The 19884-nt window shown below is 37.0% G+C and overlaps 1 protein-coding gene and 1 long non-coding RNA gene across 2 annotated transcripts; one reads left to right on the top strand and one right to left on the bottom strand.

Moving 5' to 3' along the window:
• Window positions 1-12209: 12209 nt before the first annotated feature.
• On the top strand, window positions 12210-16979 carry Fabp7 (fatty acid binding protein 7). The gene is made up of 4 exons (XM_070015306.1): window positions 12210-12356; window positions 12787-12959; window positions 13724-13825; window positions 16634-16979. The coding sequence occupies exons 1-4, from the start codon at window positions 12284-12286 to the stop codon at window positions 16682-16684; spliced, it is 399 nt and encodes a 132-aa protein (XP_069871407.1). The 5' UTR covers window positions 12210-12283; the 3' UTR covers window positions 16685-16979.
• Window positions 16980-17029: 50 nt separating this feature from the next.
• LOC138822542 (uncharacterized) lies at window positions 17030-19729 on the bottom strand. The gene is made up of 3 exons (XR_011370548.1): window positions 19695-19729; window positions 17612-17697; window positions 17030-17069 (listed from the first exon to the last, which is right to left on the bottom strand). It is a non-coding gene; the product is annotated as an uncharacterized lncRNA (long non-coding RNA).
• Between the last annotated feature and the right edge of the window lie 155 nt (window positions 19730-19884).

The following is a 19884-nucleotide window of genomic DNA, read 5'->3' on the forward strand; positions in this document are numbered from 1 at the left end:
CAGCTTGTAATCTTACTTTGTGATCTTAGCTCCTCCCCTTCTCTTTTCATCAGGTTCATCATTTCATTTCAGTCTATTCTCTTCTTATGGATTCTTGCTCTTGTTTCCTGGAAGCCACTTGTACTTATTGAGAGTCCAAAGGGATTTATTTCCCATCTGTTTGCTTTGGTTAATTATTTTCTAATTGTATACTCTAATTCTTTCTTAAAGATAATGTACTCTTTCTTTTTTTTTTTGTAGATATACCCACAGATTTCAATAGGATTTGACTTTTGTTTCAATCACTTTTCTTTTAAATAAAGAAAAATATTTATCCAGACTTGTAGTTGTAATAAACAATGAGAGGAAGTTTTTTCTCTTGTGCTACTCAACTTGCGGTCCATATGGTAACTGGTAGATGCCTTCTTTCAAATATTTAGAAGATAGGTTTATAGAATCAGTTACTAGTTGAGGAGCAATTTGAAATGAGTTGGGTTGTTTTTTTTTTTTTTTTTTTTTAATTGTATTTTATTTTATTTGAGAACATACTGTACAGAGGGGCAACAATTACATGGGCAGGATAATGCATACATTTCTTACCAAGCATTGCAGCCTCCTCCTTTGTTTACCCTTCACTTCCCTTCCCCGCCTCCCCCCTCCCCCCACCCAATTTTACCCCCCTCCCCCCACCCAATTATACCCCCCTCCCCCCCCACACCGAAATTGTAAAGCTGGTTTTGACATGACATTTTGTACTTCTCATTGTTGCAACAGGTCCACCTGAATCCTTAAACGACTTGTTTGTCCCCATCTCCTCCACATGTTATACTAACATCAAATATAGTGAAAGCAGGGGTTACACTGTGGGGGAGGGACATACAAAGCAACAAAGAAATAATCTTATAAATGCATTAGAAACACATGCATGAAAGAAACGAAAACATTAAAATACATATTTAAGGTTTCATTTTCCTAACATCACATTATCTGGCCTTTTCCGCTTGACTCATACCTATACTAGATATTGCAAATAAGGGAAACCATGGGACCTATGCTTCACATAGATCTCCCCTATGATCCAGCAATCCCACTTTTGGGCATTTACCCAAATGTTTACAAACAAGACCACACTAAAGCTACCAGCACAACTATGTTTATTGCAGCATTATTTACCATAGCTAAGATATGGAACCAACCCAGATGCCCCTCAGTAGATGAATGGATCAAGAAAATGTGGTATATATACACAATGGAATTCTATGCCTCCATCAGAAAGAATGACATTTCCCCATTTGTTAGGAAATGGAAAGGTTTGGAAAAAATTATATTAAGTGGAGTTGGGTTGTTTTGCTTCCTTAATGCTTAATTCTTTTTTTTTTAATGCTTAATTCTTTTAGGCTTTTAATCATGTTGTTTTGTGTTTTGACACATTACTTCTTCAGATGATGACACTTGCATGTAGGTACCACACTTTTTAGGGTACAATATGCTACATCCAGCCTACTCTCTAATCAGGGGAATCAGGAAAAGAGAACTAATTCGAGGAAATGAGAAAGGGAAATAGAGCTCCTTCTGAAATGTAGGGTTTTCTTTTGCAGAGCCAAGAAGAGATGTCTTGTAGGGTTTCTGGTCAGAAGACATCTACTAGCCCATATCCAAAGCATAGATCGTGGAGCAGGTCAGTGATCTCCATGCATTATTTTAGAAACTTAAACTATACATTAAGATAAATGGTAAAGAATATGGAGCTCATTAGTATACCAATTCATAATAAAAATGAGTATTGATTTAAGGAATTAAGATAAAGTCTTTAACCTGCTCATAAAACAGCAGGAGATAATGTAATAAATAAAGGGGTATTAAAAACATTTATTAAAAATAAAGAATGAGAGCTAGGAATGTGACTTCGTGGTAGAGTGCTTGCCTAGCATGCATGAAGCCCTGGGTTCAATTCCTCAGTACCACATAAACAGAAAAGGCCAGAAATGGCTCTGTGGCTCAAGTTGGCAGAGTTCTAGCCTTGAGCCAAAGAAACTCAAGGACAGTGCCCAGGGCCAGAGGTCAAGCCCCAGGACTGGCAAAAAAAAAAAAAAAAAAAAAAAAAAAAAAAAAAAGAAGAAGAAAACAAAACATTAAGAATGAGCTGGGGGGGCTGGGAAGGCGGCTCAGTGGTAGAGCGCTTGCCTTGCATGCTCGAGGCCCTGGGTTCGATTCCTCAGCACCACATAAGCAAAAAGAAAAAAGCCGGAAGTGGCGCTGTGGCTCAAGTGGTAGAGTGCTAGCCTTGAGCTGAAGAGCTGAGGGACAGCGCCCAGTCCCAGAGTTCAGGCCCCATGACCGGACCCCCCCCCCCAAAAAAAAAGAATGAGCTGGGGATCAGGTGGCTCCCAATTTTAATCTTAACTACTCAGGTGGCTGAGATCTGTGGATTAAGGTTCACAGCCAATCTGGGCCAGAAAGCCCAAGAGACTCTTATTTCCAATTAACCACCATAAATCCAGAAGTGAAGGTGTGGCTCCAGTGGTAGAGAGATAGCACTGAGGGAAAACATTAAGAGGCAGAGCTTTAGACCAACTTCAAGCTCCAATATCAATACTACTTGCACAAAATCAAGCCTAGAATGTTAAACTAACATTGACCTTGAGTTGAAGATTTTAAATGGTGTAATAGCATAAAAAATTAAATTTAGAAACAAGGAAATTAAAATACATAAATTTCATATGCTATGATCATGTGTATTGCAAAATATCCATGAATTATTAAAGTAAGAGGAAAATTAGCAATCAGGCCATGTATAGGATGTTTTCTAAAGCCAGTTACATTTTTATAAACAAGTAGTAAACTATGATAAAATAGACTTAAGGAGAAGATGCAATTTTCATTTACAGAATATTAATAAAATCCCTGCAGAGGAAATTATAAAATATTATTATACATTATTAAATACTGTATGTGAATATATATACAACTTTTCTGTTAGAAAGATATTATAAAGGCATCTCTTTTTCTAAATTGGTCTATAAGATGCATGAATCTATAGTATAAAAATTGAAATTTTTGTAGATGATGACAAAATGCTGGTATATAATTTTTAGAAAGAACTTCAGGTAATCAGGATACGTGTGAGGAACAGGTTGGGAGAGTTCTTTTTCTTTTTTTCTTTTCTTTTTTTTCTGTTAGTATTGTCATGGAGCAGTAAAAAACAAGACAACCGAGTAGTGGATTTTCATGTTGATTAGAATTATTAAAATGCAGATAAATGGATGAATGTATGTGTGGAATTGTGGTAGATTACAGAATTGGCACTGAATTTCAGTGACAGAGGATGGAATTGTACAGCAAATGGGATAGAAACAAAAATATTATCCACCTATGAAAGTGTGAACGTGGATCTGAAGTCCTCATGACATACAAAAATCTACTCGATAATTAAGAGATCAAATGGTGACATTTTACACTCAAAATACTTTGACTTAGAAATAAATAGAAATTTAGCAGTGGGTAAGCCTTACCAAAAGGAGAGAGAATGTTATTCTTCAGGTATTTAGAGTTTTAAAATGTAAGCATTGTCTTCCTAAAATATCATAAAAATGTGCAAAATTCACACATGTCTATGGTTTTCCTGTGGAAACAAGAGAAAAGATACAGTTCTACTTATGTGTGACATGATATAAAACAAATCGAAGGAATGAGAATCGCAAGGTCAACCATAGCTTGAAATTCTCCATGGTGACTGCAGCAGGAATCGGAAACTGACTCTCGAAGACTCATCTTAGGGAATTTAAAGATATCATGGTGATGACAAGGGCTTTCAAGAGAAATGGAAAGGTTTTCAAATAATGTAACCAACCCACTTTCAAGTTTCTTCTATCTATTGCTTGTTAGACTAGAGATAAAAGAAGCCTATACAACCCAAGATTAAGTAGCCTTCCAAAATTGCAGTTTATTGATAATTTATCATTTATATATAACAAATGTTATTTATGATATATGGGATTATATGTCACTATAAGCTCTATTTTAAAAGCATAAATATACAAATGCATTTTTATAGAAATCACTTTACATAGAAATTATTTCCTTTCTTGTATGTTACAGAGTGTCAGAAAAATTACTTTCAGTGAATGCAGTTAAGTTCCAGAAATGTCTTAACTTAGTATGATTTCTCCACAGAATTCCTCATATTTATCTACAAATACTAATTAATGTTAATTTAAGGATGTTAAATATTTCCACATGGGTAAAATCTTAATATTATAAGCAGAAAGTTAATGGAGTATTCCTTTTGTATAACAGTCCCAAATGAAGGCTTGCCTTTTTCAAATTTCTGGGGACAAATATTTGTGAAGTTATTTTCATTTGCTAGAAAACAACAGCAAAAATAAAGTAACTGTAATGCTTTCAGTTGAACTTTTTAAGTTTTAAAACAATGGCCTCATAAAAAATAATACAGAGCCAATTACAGTTCATGAGATATATATTATAATTGGAAACAACTTTCATTGCAACAGGGTTTCACAAGTTAACACTTACTCAAGACATTTCACCTCTAAGATAGTTGTGAATCACATATCTTCCTTGTGAAGTATCAGCCTGCTTTTGTTCACTCTAGAGGGAACATTGATAGAAGCCATGTATTGTTTCTGCCATTTCTACAAGCATCAAAAGGTCAAGAGACTAACAATGTATTCAGCATTAGAGAAACATACAAATTTGGATTTATTAATAGGTTTCTGACAATTTGGAGTAAATTAGTCGTTAAATGCATTGTATACATGAAATTTCAACCCTCCCATTTTTTTCAACATAAATATTAATGTTAGATTATTTACATCAAAATTTCTCTGGGGGAGGGTGCTGGGAATGTGGCTTAGTAGTAGAGTGCTTTCTTAGCATGCATGAAGCCCCGGGTTTGATTCCTAAGTACCATATAAACAGAAAAAGCTAGAAGTGATACGGTGGCTCAAGTGATAGACCACTAGCCTTGCACAAAAAACAGCTCAGACAGTGCCCAGACCCTGAGTTCAAGCCTCAGGACTGGAAAAAAAAAAGCTCTGGGGAAAATTGGAATCTGTACAATTATAAATTTCCCCAGGAACTTTTGATGATAATCCAATTTTAAGAACAACTATTTTACAACATTTTTAGAGTTAAGATTTCTAATATATTTTTGCCCCATACCTCCACTGCCCTGCTCTTTTTTCTCTCTCTCTTTTTTGTTTTTTGTTTTTTTTAGTTATTTCAGTCCTTGGGCTTGAATTTACAGCCTGGGTGCTATCCCTGAGCTTTTGCTCAAGGTTAGCATCCTACCATTTGGAACACAGCTCTACTTTTGGATTTGGGGGTGGTTAATTGGAGATAAGAGTCTCGTGGATTTTCCTGCCTGGTCTAACTTTGAACTGTGGCTCTCAGCTTCTTGAGTAGCTAGAGTTACAAGTGTGAGCCATGGGTGCTAGACTATTTCTTTCTCTTAACAAACACACTTAAAACATATCCAATTATCTCGGTGTGAGGGATGATGTGTGGTAAATTGGCATGCCTGCTTTATGGTCCTACTACTTCTATAGAGTATAAAAGAATATCTCCAATACTCTGCCTCAACTTTCACTTGTTGTAGGTGTTGCCTATAATATGTACTTACATAAAACTAGAATTCTAAGCTTAAGTGGTGAGAGACAATACATACAAGACATCCATTTAGTGTTGACTTTCAGCCCATGTAGGAGTCTACATCACCTTTCTTAGCAGAATAATTCCTTTGATGGGTGTTCTAACAGTATACCTCTAAAGATCAGCTTAGACTAAAATCTGTTATTTTAACTCTACCAATAGTTTTCTAAGCATGTAAATCCTTATATTTAATCTTGTTTTAGTTACAAATAACTTCAATTGTTTCTCTAATCCTCAATTGATCCTTAATTAATACCTTCCTTTAATAGATAACCTCTGTTGTAATCTTTGCTCAAAGCTCATTTTAGTATTTCATGTACAGCATAAACAACAGAAATCTTCAAGTACTTTAAAAACAACAACAAAAGGATGATTTACAAATAACAACCCATAACAAACAGATAAAACTGCCATAGAAAAGACGATGTCCATGTATGACAGAGCATGAAGCTCTCTCATGCTTACATTTATAAATGCATTATGCATTTGATTTATTACTAGACTACGCTAGGTGTATTTACTCCAAAGGAAAAAAAAAAACTAAACACAATGAGCCTTAATACTCTCCTAAACCTTAATGTAATAGGAAAAAGAAATGTAGATATTCTACCTTTGGAGTTCATACAGATTGTAAAACAGAGGGTAATTGGATAAAGACTTGTGAAAAGATATATGGACAATACTTTAAGCTCTTACCTCTTTGGGACTCTCTCTGAGTTCACTCGTTGTATTTATTTCTATTGTTGACACTTGTTGAATACACCCATGAACTTCATAATGTGTTATACACAATGAACAGGAATCTCATTGGAGAATAAAATAGATGCATCCAAAACTTTTGTTCTTATGTAGAAAACAGTTATATTAAACAATGAATTATAAAAACATCATAATATAAAACATAATTGAAATTACAAAATTCATATAAAACATAAATGGTATGACATAACCATTCTGTTTCAAGCCAGTCTTCTTGTGGAAGTAATATTCGAGCTAGATTCTAAAAGAGTAAAATTTGGAGGGGTGTTGGAAAGTACTTTCTTGGCAGAGTTATGCCATCTAAATGGCCTGAGGAAGCCGGGCGCTGGTGGCTCACGCCTGTAATCCTAGCTACTCAGGAGGCTGAGATCTGAGGATCGCAGTTCAAAGCCAGCCCGGGCAGGAGAGACTGTGAGACTCCTATCTCCAATAAACCACCAGAAAACCGGAAGTGGCGCTGTAGCTCAAGTGGTAGAGCGCTCGCCTTGAGCTGAAGAGCTGAGGGACAGCACCCAGGCCCAGAGTTCAAGCCCCACGACCGACAAAAAAAAAAAAAAAAAAAAAAAAAAAGATATTTAGCTAAATGGCCTGAGGAGGGAGGGTGCCAGAAGTCTTTTATAACAAACCTGGAATAAGAAAAGGCCCTTCCTGAGTCACCTTGTCAGCTCTAGAAGCAAATTAAGGACATTGGGGGGGGGGGGGCAGTGTCTGGTCGTGGGGCCTGAACTCTGGGCCTGGGTGCTGTCCCTCAACTCTTCAGCTCAAGGCTAGCACTTTACCACTTCAACCACAGAGCCACTTCCGGCATTTTTTTTCTTTTTGCTTATGTGGTGCTGAGGAATCGAGCCCAGGGCCTCATGCATGCAAGGCAAGCGTTCTACCACTGAGCCACCTTCTCAGCCCAAGGACATTTTTTTATTCTTCATACCTAAGAAATTAAGTATGGGTGCTGGGAAGGTGGCTCAGTGGTAGAGTGCTTGCCATTCATACATGAGGCCCTGAGTCTGATTCCTCAGTACCACATAAGCAGAAAAAGCTGGAAGTGGTGCTGTGGCTCAAGTGGTAGAGTACTAGCCTTGAGCTGAAGAGCTGAGGGACAGCACCCAGGCCCAGAGTTCAGGTACCACGACCAACGAAAGAAAGAAGGAAAGGAAAGAAGGAAGGAAAGAAAGTAGGAAGGAAGGAAAGAAGGAAGGAAGGAAGGAAGGAAGGAAGGAAGGAAGGAAGAAAGAAAGAAAGAAAGAAGGAAAGAAAGAAAGAAAGAAAGAAATATAAATTTTGAGAAGCAACATTTAGATATTGAGAAGCAAAAAAACAAAACAAAACTCTGAAGGAAATAGAAGAGAGAAGAATATTGTCTCCACCCCAATCTCCTCTTTTCTAGAGTATGCTCCATCTGGAGATATATATCTTCTCTGGTCTAGTTCTCATCTTTTAAGTACAATAATACAAATTTCATATGGGCAAGAAGTAGATAAGCCATGAGTCCTCCTTTTCCTTCCTTCTTCTACCCCACAAATTCCACTATCACCATTGAAAGGAGTTGTTGTTGTTGTTGTCGTCGTAGTCCTCCTCCTCCTCCTCCTCCTCCTCCTCCTCCTCCTCCTCCTCCTCCTCCCCCCACCTCCTTCTTCTTTCCAGGCAATCCCTGGCACTGAGATGATGAGTTGATTGCATGAGGCTGGGTAATGAACAGTATGCCAATGACAGATGGGTGAATCCTTAGAGAATGTCTGTGCCAGGGTTTCAGACAAGTGTATTTTTTTTTATTTCCTCTATTTCTTATCCTGGGAGAGATAATAAATAGTCCACAATCCCTTCATCAAATAATCACATTTTATTTCCAACTATAGAGATACTTCACTACTATTTTATTATGCATAATTTGGCAACAACATTAACAAAAAACCCCTAAAGCAGTTGCTCTAAATGTTACTTAAATTTCTCTTGGTGAAAATCTTTGGTTATCTTACAAGAAATAATGTCATGACCTTAGTTGACTCACATTGCTTGAGAACAATATTAAAAATTTATTAACACTCCCTGTCTTCTTAAGCAAGAAAAACCGTTATAAAGCAGGCACCAGGAGATTTAGTTTCATCTGGAGAGTTTGCCAAGATCTCTCAAAGTATCTTCCCTCTCTTTGTTTATTTCACTACTTAAAAAATAACACTTCATAATGAATTCTTTATAACCCCCTTTGTCATTAGTTAATACATAAAGGTAATAGCTTTAGGAAAGGAGCCAATTCGCTGCATTTGTCTTCTTTTTATGTTTGTGGATGCATGGGTATTATAAAAATTGTAGCAAAATTGTATATTGCTCCTAGGTTTTAGAAACTTGGAAACATTATTGTATATTTTTTAGAACAGTGTAATCTCTATTCTTTGGCTTCCTTTCCTTTTACATCCTCAATAATCAGCAAATAGATTATTGTTTGTGATCAACAAACAGTAACGTTATATTCTGAGTAATGTAAATTAGCTTAAATATGTGTAGATATATAAAAACAGTCAACTGGCTTTTCCTAAAGTTTCTGCTATAGACATCTGTATAATAATATTCTCTTTTTTATATTGATGACTAATATGCTTCTAAACTGCTTCTAGTTTTTTTTGTTTGTTTTTTGTTTTTGTTTTGGTTGGTGATTGGGCTTGAACTCTGGGCTTGGGCGCCGTCCCTGCACTCTTCAGCTCAAGGTGAGCGCTCTACCGCTTGAGCCACAGCACCACTTCCACTAAACTGCTTCTAAATCGAGAGTCTTTTGTGTTATATAAGAGACTCACAACCACAGGAATATACACTCAATATTAGATTAAGTATGTCAAGTCTGTCATATTCTTTATCTGACAGAAAAGAACAAATGAGTATAGGCAAACATTTTCACACCTATGATCTACAGGGAACTAAGATGAATAGTGCTATAATTTTAGAATATGGAAATGAAGTGCTTTATAGTATTTATAGTTTAAGTATTGTAGAATGAAGTACATTTAAAGAAATTAAATGTTTAAGTATTATAGAATATTGAAAGGCTAGGGAAGAATATTTTGTAGTAAAATAGTTTGAGAACTTTTATCACAGGGACTAGCTTGCATAGATAAATGAATTATCTAAATTTTAATACACATATTAAAGGGAATTTATGAAGAGCTCATGACTCAGGCTGCTCAGGTACATGGTTCAAAGGTTTCTCTGTTGATGTAAGAGGGGTTTTACTGTCTGGTCTGCTTCCATTTCCAGGTTTTCTTAGCTAGTTAGGATATTTTCAAGCGTGGCCAGTTTAGATCAGTCACCATTTTACCCTCTCAGGTCAGGAGACTGTAGTCACTATCTGGAAACTCTGTGCTCTAGGTAAGTTTCTGCTTTGCCTGTTCTATCTGCCACTGCTCAGACAGGCAGGTATCTGCAAATGGCCTTGAGGATGGGCTGTGAGTCAGGCTGGGACCCTGGGTCAGGCAATTGACACTAAGTTATCTATGGCTTTTATTGTTTAGACATGAAGAGCCTTTGTTTGGATTTTTTCAGAATCCTCCAAATGCCAGTGGCTACTCCATGCTTTGGTCTTATGTTGACATTAGAAAGAACCCATTTGAAGTGCTTTAGTAAGAGAAGGACAAATTCAATCTTACATTTTATAAAGTAACTAGACCATGGTATTAGCTGGGTGGGTGGCCCAAGCCTGTAATCCTAGCCACTCAGGAGGATGAGATCTGAAGATCATGGTTCAAAGCCAGCCTGAATAGGAAAGTCTATGAGACTCTTATCTCCAACTAACCACCAGAAAATTGGAAGTGGAGCTGTGGCTCAAAGTGGTAGAAAACTAGCCTTGAGCAAAAGAGCTCAGGGACAATGTTCAAGCCCCACTAATGACAAAATAAATAAATAATAAACTCTGTAGTATTATACACATAAAATTTACTGTCTTGTAAGTTTATTTAAGTTAACATGTACATTTGATCTGTTTTGTGACATTAGCAAAACTATTATCTGGAATAAGAAAGTGAAGAAAAATGAAAAGAGAAAATTCACAAAACACATAGCCAACAAATGACTCAACCTAAAAGTGATCAAGAATCTCACCTGTGAATACTTACTGTTCAGTAGTAAGAAAATGAGCAACCCAATTTTTTAAAAAGGCAAAAGACTGGAGTATCACTTTGTCAGAGCAGATGTTCCAAAGGATGGCAGAGGAACATTTGAACAAATGCTCAACCCCAGTAAACAGAGAGATGCAGACTTCAGATTGTACTGTGAATGTGTAAGAAAAGGATTGGAGAGCACATGTGTCTGCAGGAACAGGGATGAGGCAATTGTCAGAGAACTAGATAAGCTCAGTGGTTGCTAGTACTGAGACAGTGCTAGTGGAGATGGGAAGAAAGTGATCATTAGAAAATATCTGAGAACCAAAATGAGATGAATTTGGAGGGTAAAACATTGGCTGTGTACTTCCACAGATGATATCATTCACACATGTGGTGCAAATGGGGCAAAGACCAGGTGTGAAGAGAGTCTATAAATGTATGCCGAGCACACACCTTGGAGATATCAAAGTAGAAACATACAGCCAGCAATGGACTAACATGTGTGAACAGAAGTGACATGTAATGGACTGAGTTTTAGGTGAGAAGAGTAAGAGAAGAGCAGGATTTGATGCGTCAGACTCATCCACCATCTCCATGAAGTACTTCTTTGACTGTCTACACTTGCAAAGCACAAACAATGTCTAGGTAAAAGGGAATTTCAGAGACTTCCGTTAAACTACTCTCTCACAATCTTTGAGTTTCTACCATTCTTGGGGTACCCTAGGCCTGCACTAAATGAAGCCAAAGTGCTCCTGGTTCTCATCACTCCTCTAGTCCCCCCCATCACCACACAGAATGTATTCATGTAGATGTGGCCTCATGAAATCAAAAGGCCCTACAGTGCAGATCCTTTAGAATCTTACTAAATGACCTTCTATCTAGGGTTTTTTTTTTTTCTCACATCAATTCTATAATCTGTGAAAGGAGGGGAGAAAAGAACACTTGCTTTATTTTAGTGCCTCATTAGTGAATCCTAACCATACTCTTCTTGGGTTCCTTTTCCATCCCAGACTGCTTCTCACATTCTTAGGAAGAACAATGAGTCTTTAAATTCACTCCGTTTGTCTTGAGAGGGGAACAGAATTAATGAGCCTCCATTGATGTTCAGGCGGAGCTGCCTTCCAATAGAAAGACGTCTAGGGAAGGGACTTGCTCCCCACCCAGCCTCTCTCCCTAGTTTGGCATATTCTAGCCTGCATTTTGCAAGTCTTATAAATATAACAGAAAATAAAATACACTCCTCAGGCGCCTTTGTTAGAAAAGTCTGACATTTCAGTGGGTAATTTTGTCTTTAAGGGGTCCTCGTATATAACCAGCTTTGTCATTAACGGAAATCAATCTGAATGTCTTATTGTGTGTCTTTTTTCTTCTTCTTCTTCTTTCCTAACAGTTTGAGGTTGCTGTTGCCAATTTTTTTTTTCAAAACCTGAAAGACCCCCTCTCATTTTTTTTCCCAGACTCCAGCCCGGATGAATCCCTGCAGAGATTTCCCAGGCATAAGGGCGGCAGTGTGTGCTTTGGGAGGCATCGACCTACTCCGCTAACCCAGTGGCCTGAGCCAATCACAAAGAGGATAAGAGCTTTCCTTCCCACCTCTCCCGGTGTGTCAGCCTACTGGAAAAGAGGGACCAGTTGGCAATTCAAATCATTGGCTTTTTGCCTGCTTCTTATCCAAATAAGAAGGCCTGTGCTGCTACTGTGTTGCAAAAGGGTCTTCTGAAGTGCAGTGGCAGGAATACCAGAGATTCTCTGTCTCTTGCCTGTTTTTGAGTTGAAAGGAGAGGGTAAAGATGGTGGAGCCTTTCTGTGCTACCTGGAAGCTGACAGATAGTCAAAACTTTGACGAGTATATGAAGGCTTTAGGTAGGTAGAAAGAAAACGTGCTGTGCTCTCTGTAATCTGTAGCTATATGCAGATCCCTTTCTTCATCTATCAAATTAGCAAGAGTTAGACAAATCAGCCTATCCTGGCAGGTCACTTTACTCCCACAGAATGGCTTTTTAATGTAGCATTTATCTGCTGTGTTGCCTAGGGCCAAATAATGGAGCATTTGATACTCTGTGAGAGATGGTATACTTCTGTGATTTTTTTTTTCATTTTCCCCAATGTTTCTTCATCGCTTATTATTTGTGCTCAGGAGTTGTATGGTTGTAGAGTAATCATTAATAATTCATCACAGGTCTAGTGGAACTTACACTTTACAACAGGATTCCAGGACTAGAACGTAGATTTCTGTTTTGGGGGCTATTTTGGGAGTTGCTGCTGTCTGTACCTTTTCTTTTTGCTATTTTAGGTGTGGGCTTTGCTACTAGGCAAGTGGGAAATGTGACCAAACCCACAGTAATTATCAGTCAGGAAGGAGACAAAGTGGTGGTCAGGACTCAATGCACGTTCAAGAACACAGAGATCAGTTTTCATCTGGGAACAGAGTTTGAGGAAACCAGTATAGATGACAGAAACTGTAAGGTAAGAAGCATTTTCTTCTTCAGGATATAAATAGGGAGGAAAGGCTAAAGGCATCTCTACTTCTGTGGGATTTTTTTGTACATTTTTTATTGTAAAAATGCTGTACAGAGGGGTCACAGTTACATGAGCAAAGGTAATGAGTACATTTCCTATTGAGCATTGTTGTGTTTTTGAGATTGGAAAGTAGAGAAGGTCTTCAGAATTTCCATTCAGGGAGAAGAGTACCAAAGGGAACACTCTGGCAGGCCTACGTTATATTCTAGACAATGAATTATTGATATAGCCAAAATCTCTAGTCTGTGTGTCTCTTGCCATATACATTTCCCATTTTATATCAGATCTATTCTAGAAATTCTTGGATACTGTTAATATGAACCAAAGCTTAGACTTTGTTTACTCTCTCTGATTGTCTCATATTGACCACTTGCTGTCCTCATTCAAAGATTTTGCTTACATCAGGATGACTAATTGAAAGCACTGGTTCAGAATTTTTATCTCTAATATATCAAGTTTTTGAATCTAGATGTATACATCTCAATCAAATTATGACTTATTACAGTTTACACAACAAAAGATCTAGAAGTAACAGTGAAGAATTAATAGAATATTTAACTAATACTAAATATCATTGTAAGGATTAGTAGGATATTAGCTGGCAATAATTTATTCAATCATGCAGCTCTCCAGAAGTCATGCCACTTGAATTCAAATCAGAAATATTAATTATCTCTATTGATATATCCTTTATTTATTGTTGATTTCAGTCTGTTGTGAGTCTGGATGGAGACAAACTCATTCATATACAGAAATGGGATGGCAAGGAGACCAAGCTTGTACGGGAAATTAAAGATGGCAAAATGATTGCGGTAAGTGAAGATTGACAGTTCATTTCTCTTTGTGCCCCTCCTCCTACTTTTCTTATCTTCCTCCGTCCCTCTGTTCTCCCTTCTTTTTGTTTTTCTTTTCCCTTCCTTAATAAAATTATGTCACTGTATGTAAAACTAGAGACATAAAATGACCTGAACTAATTGCTCTTGTAGCTCAGCTTTGTTAAACATATGCTATTGATTTACCAAGTGGTAAATCAAAGCAAGAACTTTTTGTAGGATTACTGTGAATATCTCAAATGAAATTTAAACATAAAACAGTCACAAAATACATGAAGGTAATTGTTATTCTGAAAACACCAAGTTTGTTTATTTAATGGCTCCTGTATCAAACTGGAGGCTTGTTTCTTGTTTTAGGTTTTTAAAAACCATATTTTACTTATCTTTAAGTAGGTATACAAAGGAGTTGTCATTCACTGAAGCAGTTTATCTACCCCTCCCAACATTTCCATTGCCTATCTCAATTTTACGTTATATATTGAATTTTTGCAATTTAATAAAGCAGTTTATGTGTATGATGCACCTTGATCTGTGTTACCACTTCAATATCTTCACCCCTCTTCAACTCACCCTGTCTTGTTTCTAACCCATTCTTGTTCTATTTTAGTTTATATAAGATTAGTACAGATTAGTTAGAGTTAAAAAAATATAATAAACGCTCTGATTTATCTTCAGGGAGAATCAAACTCATGTTATCTCCCTCTCTTTCTCCCTCTGTCTCTCTGTCTCTGTCTCTCTCTCTCTTTCTCTCTCTCTCTCCAGTCCTGGGACTTGAACTCTGGGCCTGTGCACTGTCCCTGAGCTTCTTTTGCTCAAGGCTAGCTCTCTAACACTTGAGCCACAGCTCTACTTCTGGCTTTTTTTTTATGATTAATTGGAAATAATCTCACAAACTTTCTGCCTGGGCTGGCTTTGAACCATAATCCTCAGACCTCAGCTTTAGTAGTAGCTAAGATTACAGTATGAGCTACCAGTGCCTGGCCACTCACTTAAAAAAAAATATATGTATATATATATATATATATATATATATATATATATATACATATATATATGTGTGTGTGTGTGTGTGTGTGTGTGTGTGTGTGTGTGTGTGTGTGTGTGTGTTCAATAACAGTAGGCATGTAATCATTATATAATAGGAAAATATTAGCTAGGTGCCAGTGGCTCACACCCGTAATCCTAGCTACTTGGGAGGCTGAGATCTGAGGATCACAGTTCAAAGCTAACCCAGGCAGAAAAGTCTGTGAGACTCTTTTCTCCAATAAACTACTCAGAAAAAGCTAGAAGTACAACTGTGGCTCAAGTGGTAGAGATTTAGCGTTGAGTACAAAGAGGCTCAGGGACAATGCCCATGCCCCGAGTTCAAGCCCCAGTACCAGCAAAAAAAAAAAAAGGAAAAGATTTACAAATAATTTCTCTAATAATAAAGCAGCATTAGAAACGGAGGAAAATGTTATATGTTGATCTAGCCTATTTAGTTAATACTGATATAGTCAAGTTGATTTTGTTGTTAATTAGGAAAGCTTGTTTTTTTATTCCCTTGGCTAAAATCAGGGCCTTTGTATATTGAAATAGTTATACACCTTTTATATGTAGAAATATGATTGGGGAGAAGAAGGCCAGTTTTCCTTTGATGTAGTTTTGCCCATAGTTTTCTACAAAGATTGGAAGAAGGAAGTTTTCATTTTCAAAAGAACTAATGCAAAGTCCTCCTTTTAGTTTTCACCTCTGCTTCACCTCTCTGTGAAGAGAGCTCACACTAGCATGCATGACAGTGGCCAGATAGGACCAAATTCAGAAATGGAGATGAAAGCAATGGGTGATAGGATCACCATATCCTTGAAATCCTACAGTGCCTGATAATATCAACACTTGATAATCATAAGCACACTACCCTCTTCATTCTACAAAGCAATTCTATGACATTTTTTTCAAGATGGACTTGACATTCAAGTAGTAGAACCTATGTTCCACCTTATCCCTACCAATTAATTCCATAAGTTCACCTAGGTTTTACCATTATTGTCCAACTAATGAGTATAAGGAGTGTATTTGATAGTCACAGCTGATTTGGTACGTCATTCCGTATATCATTCATTGGATTTTCTTGAGAAATTTGTCTGATTATGCATTGAGAACTGTATGAAAACCCATTAAATTTCATGCATTTTCAAGGCAGAGAACAGAGACAAGAGTGTAGATATGCCCTTCTTCAGACACAGTTTGCTCCAGTTGCTGTGGTAATTAAGATTAAATGAGCTGAGAATGATGGCACATGCTCTAATCCCAACCCTGGGATTACAGAGGAGGATCACTGATTCAAAGCCAGACTGCACTACACAATGATACTGTCTCTAAAACTAAACCAAACCAAAACAAAATGACGACAACAAAACCCCACTACCAGTAAAGACCAAGGGAATTCTTTTAACTTGCATTTAGATATGTCTTTTAACTTGCTTTTCTTTGAGAATCATTTCAGAAACCTGAACAAAGTGTACATGATACATGTGATTCCTGTGTTAAGCATATTTCTTTTGTGTTTCCTTGTATTTATTTATTTTTATTGTAAAGAAACTGTACAGAGGGGTTACATATGAGTAAGGTAATGTGTAGATTTCCTATTGAGCTGTGTTTCCTTGTTTTAAGAATGAGAAACTTATACATCATTTAGTGTTTGTAAATGTCTTTGTTCTTTGGCACAATTCTTAAATCACATTAGCTTTAAAAATTCAGCTACCAATGGCACTGTGTAAAGGTTTGGTTACTGTTGGACTCTTTCAGACTCTCTCTTTTGGTGATGTTGTTGCTGTTCGTTATTATGAGAAGGCCTAGGGAAGCCACTGGTTCCAGACTGAAGAAGTTCTTCCATTATTCTCTGTACTTGGGCCTCAGTACTGTCCTATGATTGCAGCTCAGCTTTTCCCTTATTAGAAGGTTATCCTTGGTCTGGAGGCAGAAAATGGTGATTTACAAACTTGTTTGACCAACCAGCCTGTCAAATTTTTGATATGTGAATGAAATGTAAAATGAAATAAAACTAAAATGACATTAAAGTTTAAAAGAAAATTCTAGTTTCATTTAAATTTCACTTAACTTTTGTAACAGTTTTTTTTAATAAAGAAGTGATTACATTTTATTTTCTTCATAATGCAAACCAAACTGGAATAAAAAACTTACATGCACATCAAGTTTCGTGGTTGCTTTTGTTGCCAATAACCTGTTGAGAAGTTGTGTAAAGTTGTATTTTAAAGAAAATAACTTTTCTTGTGGCAAAAAGTAAGGCTGGAAAAGTCAGCAGCTTTCATAAAATATTAATGAAAAAGAAGATATTTCAAAAAAGTGGGAGTGTCACATTTTTGTTGGAGACTTTAATGAAGAACTTGAGATGATAAAATTCATTCAGTCAGTAAATAAATTCTTCTTATAATGAATTAGCAGACTAGAGAAATGACTTTTTGCTGTTAGAAGCAGTCTGATATACTTCAAAATGTATTAAAATAAGCAAATACAATATTATAGAATTGAAATAATTTATCAACATTTCTGATAAATAGGAAAGTAGATTTCACCCTAGATTATTAAAATGAGGCTCCAGACAATTAAAGTGAGTTAGATTAGGTCAGTAGAAATGTTCAAATAAAGTGTGTAAAAAAATGCATCTAGCCAGGATCTGGTGGTTCCAGACTATAATCCCAAACTACTCAGAGCCAGAATATCTGAATTTGACAATAAAGTTCACTAGATTTCAAAAGAACCAACCAAAAGCAGGATTGGAGTCATCCTCAAGTGGTAGAGTGCCAGCTTCAGAAGCAGTATTTGCAGGAAGGCAGGAATTATTGTTTTTACTTTCATGTGAGGAAACGGAATGGCATTAGCATGACCAAATCATCATGACTAGTAATTAATACTAACAATGGCAAGCTTTACAGGATGCCCCTTCCTTCCTCCTCAAATCGATATTACAGCTAAATTTTCTTCTGAAACAAAATTGCGACTTACTTTCCCTGATTATTTCTTAGGGAACTTTTCTTCCTTAACTATTGCCCAGGGGAAGTAAATTCTGATAACTTCCTTCCATCTTCCCTCTCTCCCTCCCTCCCTCTCTCCCTCCCTCCCACTCTTCCTTCCTTCCTTCCTTCCTTCCTTCCTTCCTTCCTTCCTTCCTTCCTTCCTTCATTCCTTCCTTTTTGTTCCTTATTTCTTGATACTGGTATTTGGATACATGTTAGCCAAGTGCTCTGTCATTTGAGCCATTCCTCAGATTTTTTTGGTTTTAGTTTATTTTTAGACAAAGCTTCATGATTTGTTGGACTATAATTGTCCTACTGGGGACAGACCATGCTATTCTTTTTTTTTTTTTTTCTTTTTAATCTGGTCCTGAGGCTTGAACTCAGGGCCTGGACACTGTCCCTGAGCCTATTTGTTCGTCCCTGAGCCTATTTGTTCGTCCCTGAGCCTCTTTGTTCCCAAGTCTAGTATTCTACCACTTAAGCCACAGTGCTACTTCTAGATTGTTCTGAGTAGTTTATTCGAAAGACTCTCACTGACTTTCCTGTCCGTGCTGGCTTCCAACTGTGACCCTCAGATGTCAGCCTCCTCAGTAGCTAAGATTACAGATGTGAGCTACCAGCCTCTGGCAGACCAAACAGTTGAGATTAGAGGTATACACCCAGCTTGTTTGTCAAGATAGAGTCTTTATTAACTTTTTGCCCAGGCTTACCTCAAACTACCATCTTTTCATTTCTGCCTCCCAGGGTAGCTGGAACTACAGGTATGTACCACTATGCCTTACCCATACAATATTTTTGTTTTATCAACCTAGTAAACTCAGTAAGTTTTCATGTTATCCCAGATACAATAACTTGTAAATATGAGGGTAATTCTTTTAACTCAAAAGATTAACTGCAATGATATTATTGCTTATTATTATTTAGATGACTATCCAGAATTCATGAAATCAGAGATGTTTTGGATTTTGCATATATGTTTTAAATTTATATACATAAATGAAAAATCTTGGTGCTAGGATCCAAGTTAAATGACACAATTCATTTATGTTTCATATACACCTGTTGCATATAGCGAATGCCAATTTAGATAGTATTTTTAGTGCAGATGTGCTTTTCCTGATGCCTGTCACATGATGTCAGTGCTTAAACACTGGGACTTTGAAGAATCTTCAATTTAGGAATTTTGTATTGGAGATACTCCATTTGTAGTTTACTATAAGTTAGAGAAATAGAACGTAAAGCATAGTGATAAGATTTAACATTGAATGCACAAGTATTATTGTCAAGACAAGATTATATAGCTAAGCTTTCTGGTCCTGCAGAGTCTACTGCTGTCTTTAAACACATGAAACAGAACATTAAGAGGATGTTCTCTCCAGTTATTCAATTAGTATTATCTCTACTTCTGGCAAGTGCTGCCCACTTGGTGACTTCTGCCTATGGTGTAGAAACAGATTCCGTGCTAAATGTACAATGCAATAACAGGGTATCTATTCAGCTCATTCAGCTCACATCAATAACATTAATTTCCAACAGAGGAGGCGTGGAAGTCTAAATAGGAAAAACAATGCCACAGTGGGCTAGAAGATCAAGTTCTCAGTGGGGATCACACGTATATTTCTAGACACATGTCAACATATATTTGTTTACTGACTGTTTATAGCGTAGATTCAAATCATTTTCTTTCCAACGAAAAGCTCTCTCACAGAGCAATGTGTCAACATACTAACTTTAAAACTTTTTTTAAACTTCTTCACCTTCACCAAGAGGTCTGGGAAAGAGAATGGTCTTAAAGATATAAGCTAGACTAGAAGCTATTTAGTGAAGTTTACCCAAAGACTGTGGAGAGCAAGTATGGAATTCTGCTCTCATCTCTCGTGGTTCATCTCCTCAAGATAAACAGGCACATCTACAAACAGGTCCAGGGTGAGGGCGCAGAGCTGGGAGAAGCCTTGAGAATCTGAGAAGGTGGAAATGAGTACGGAGGAAAACAAGAAGAGAAAATGGAACAGAAGCACTAGG

This window comes from Dipodomys merriami, unplaced genomic scaffold (genome assembly GCF_024711535.1).
Source record: "Dipodomys merriami isolate MVZ:Mamm:240054 unplaced genomic scaffold, mDipMer1.0.p SCAF_112, whole genome shotgun sequence".
NCBI lineage: Eukaryota > Metazoa > Chordata > Mammalia > Rodentia > Heteromyidae > Dipodomys > Dipodomys merriami.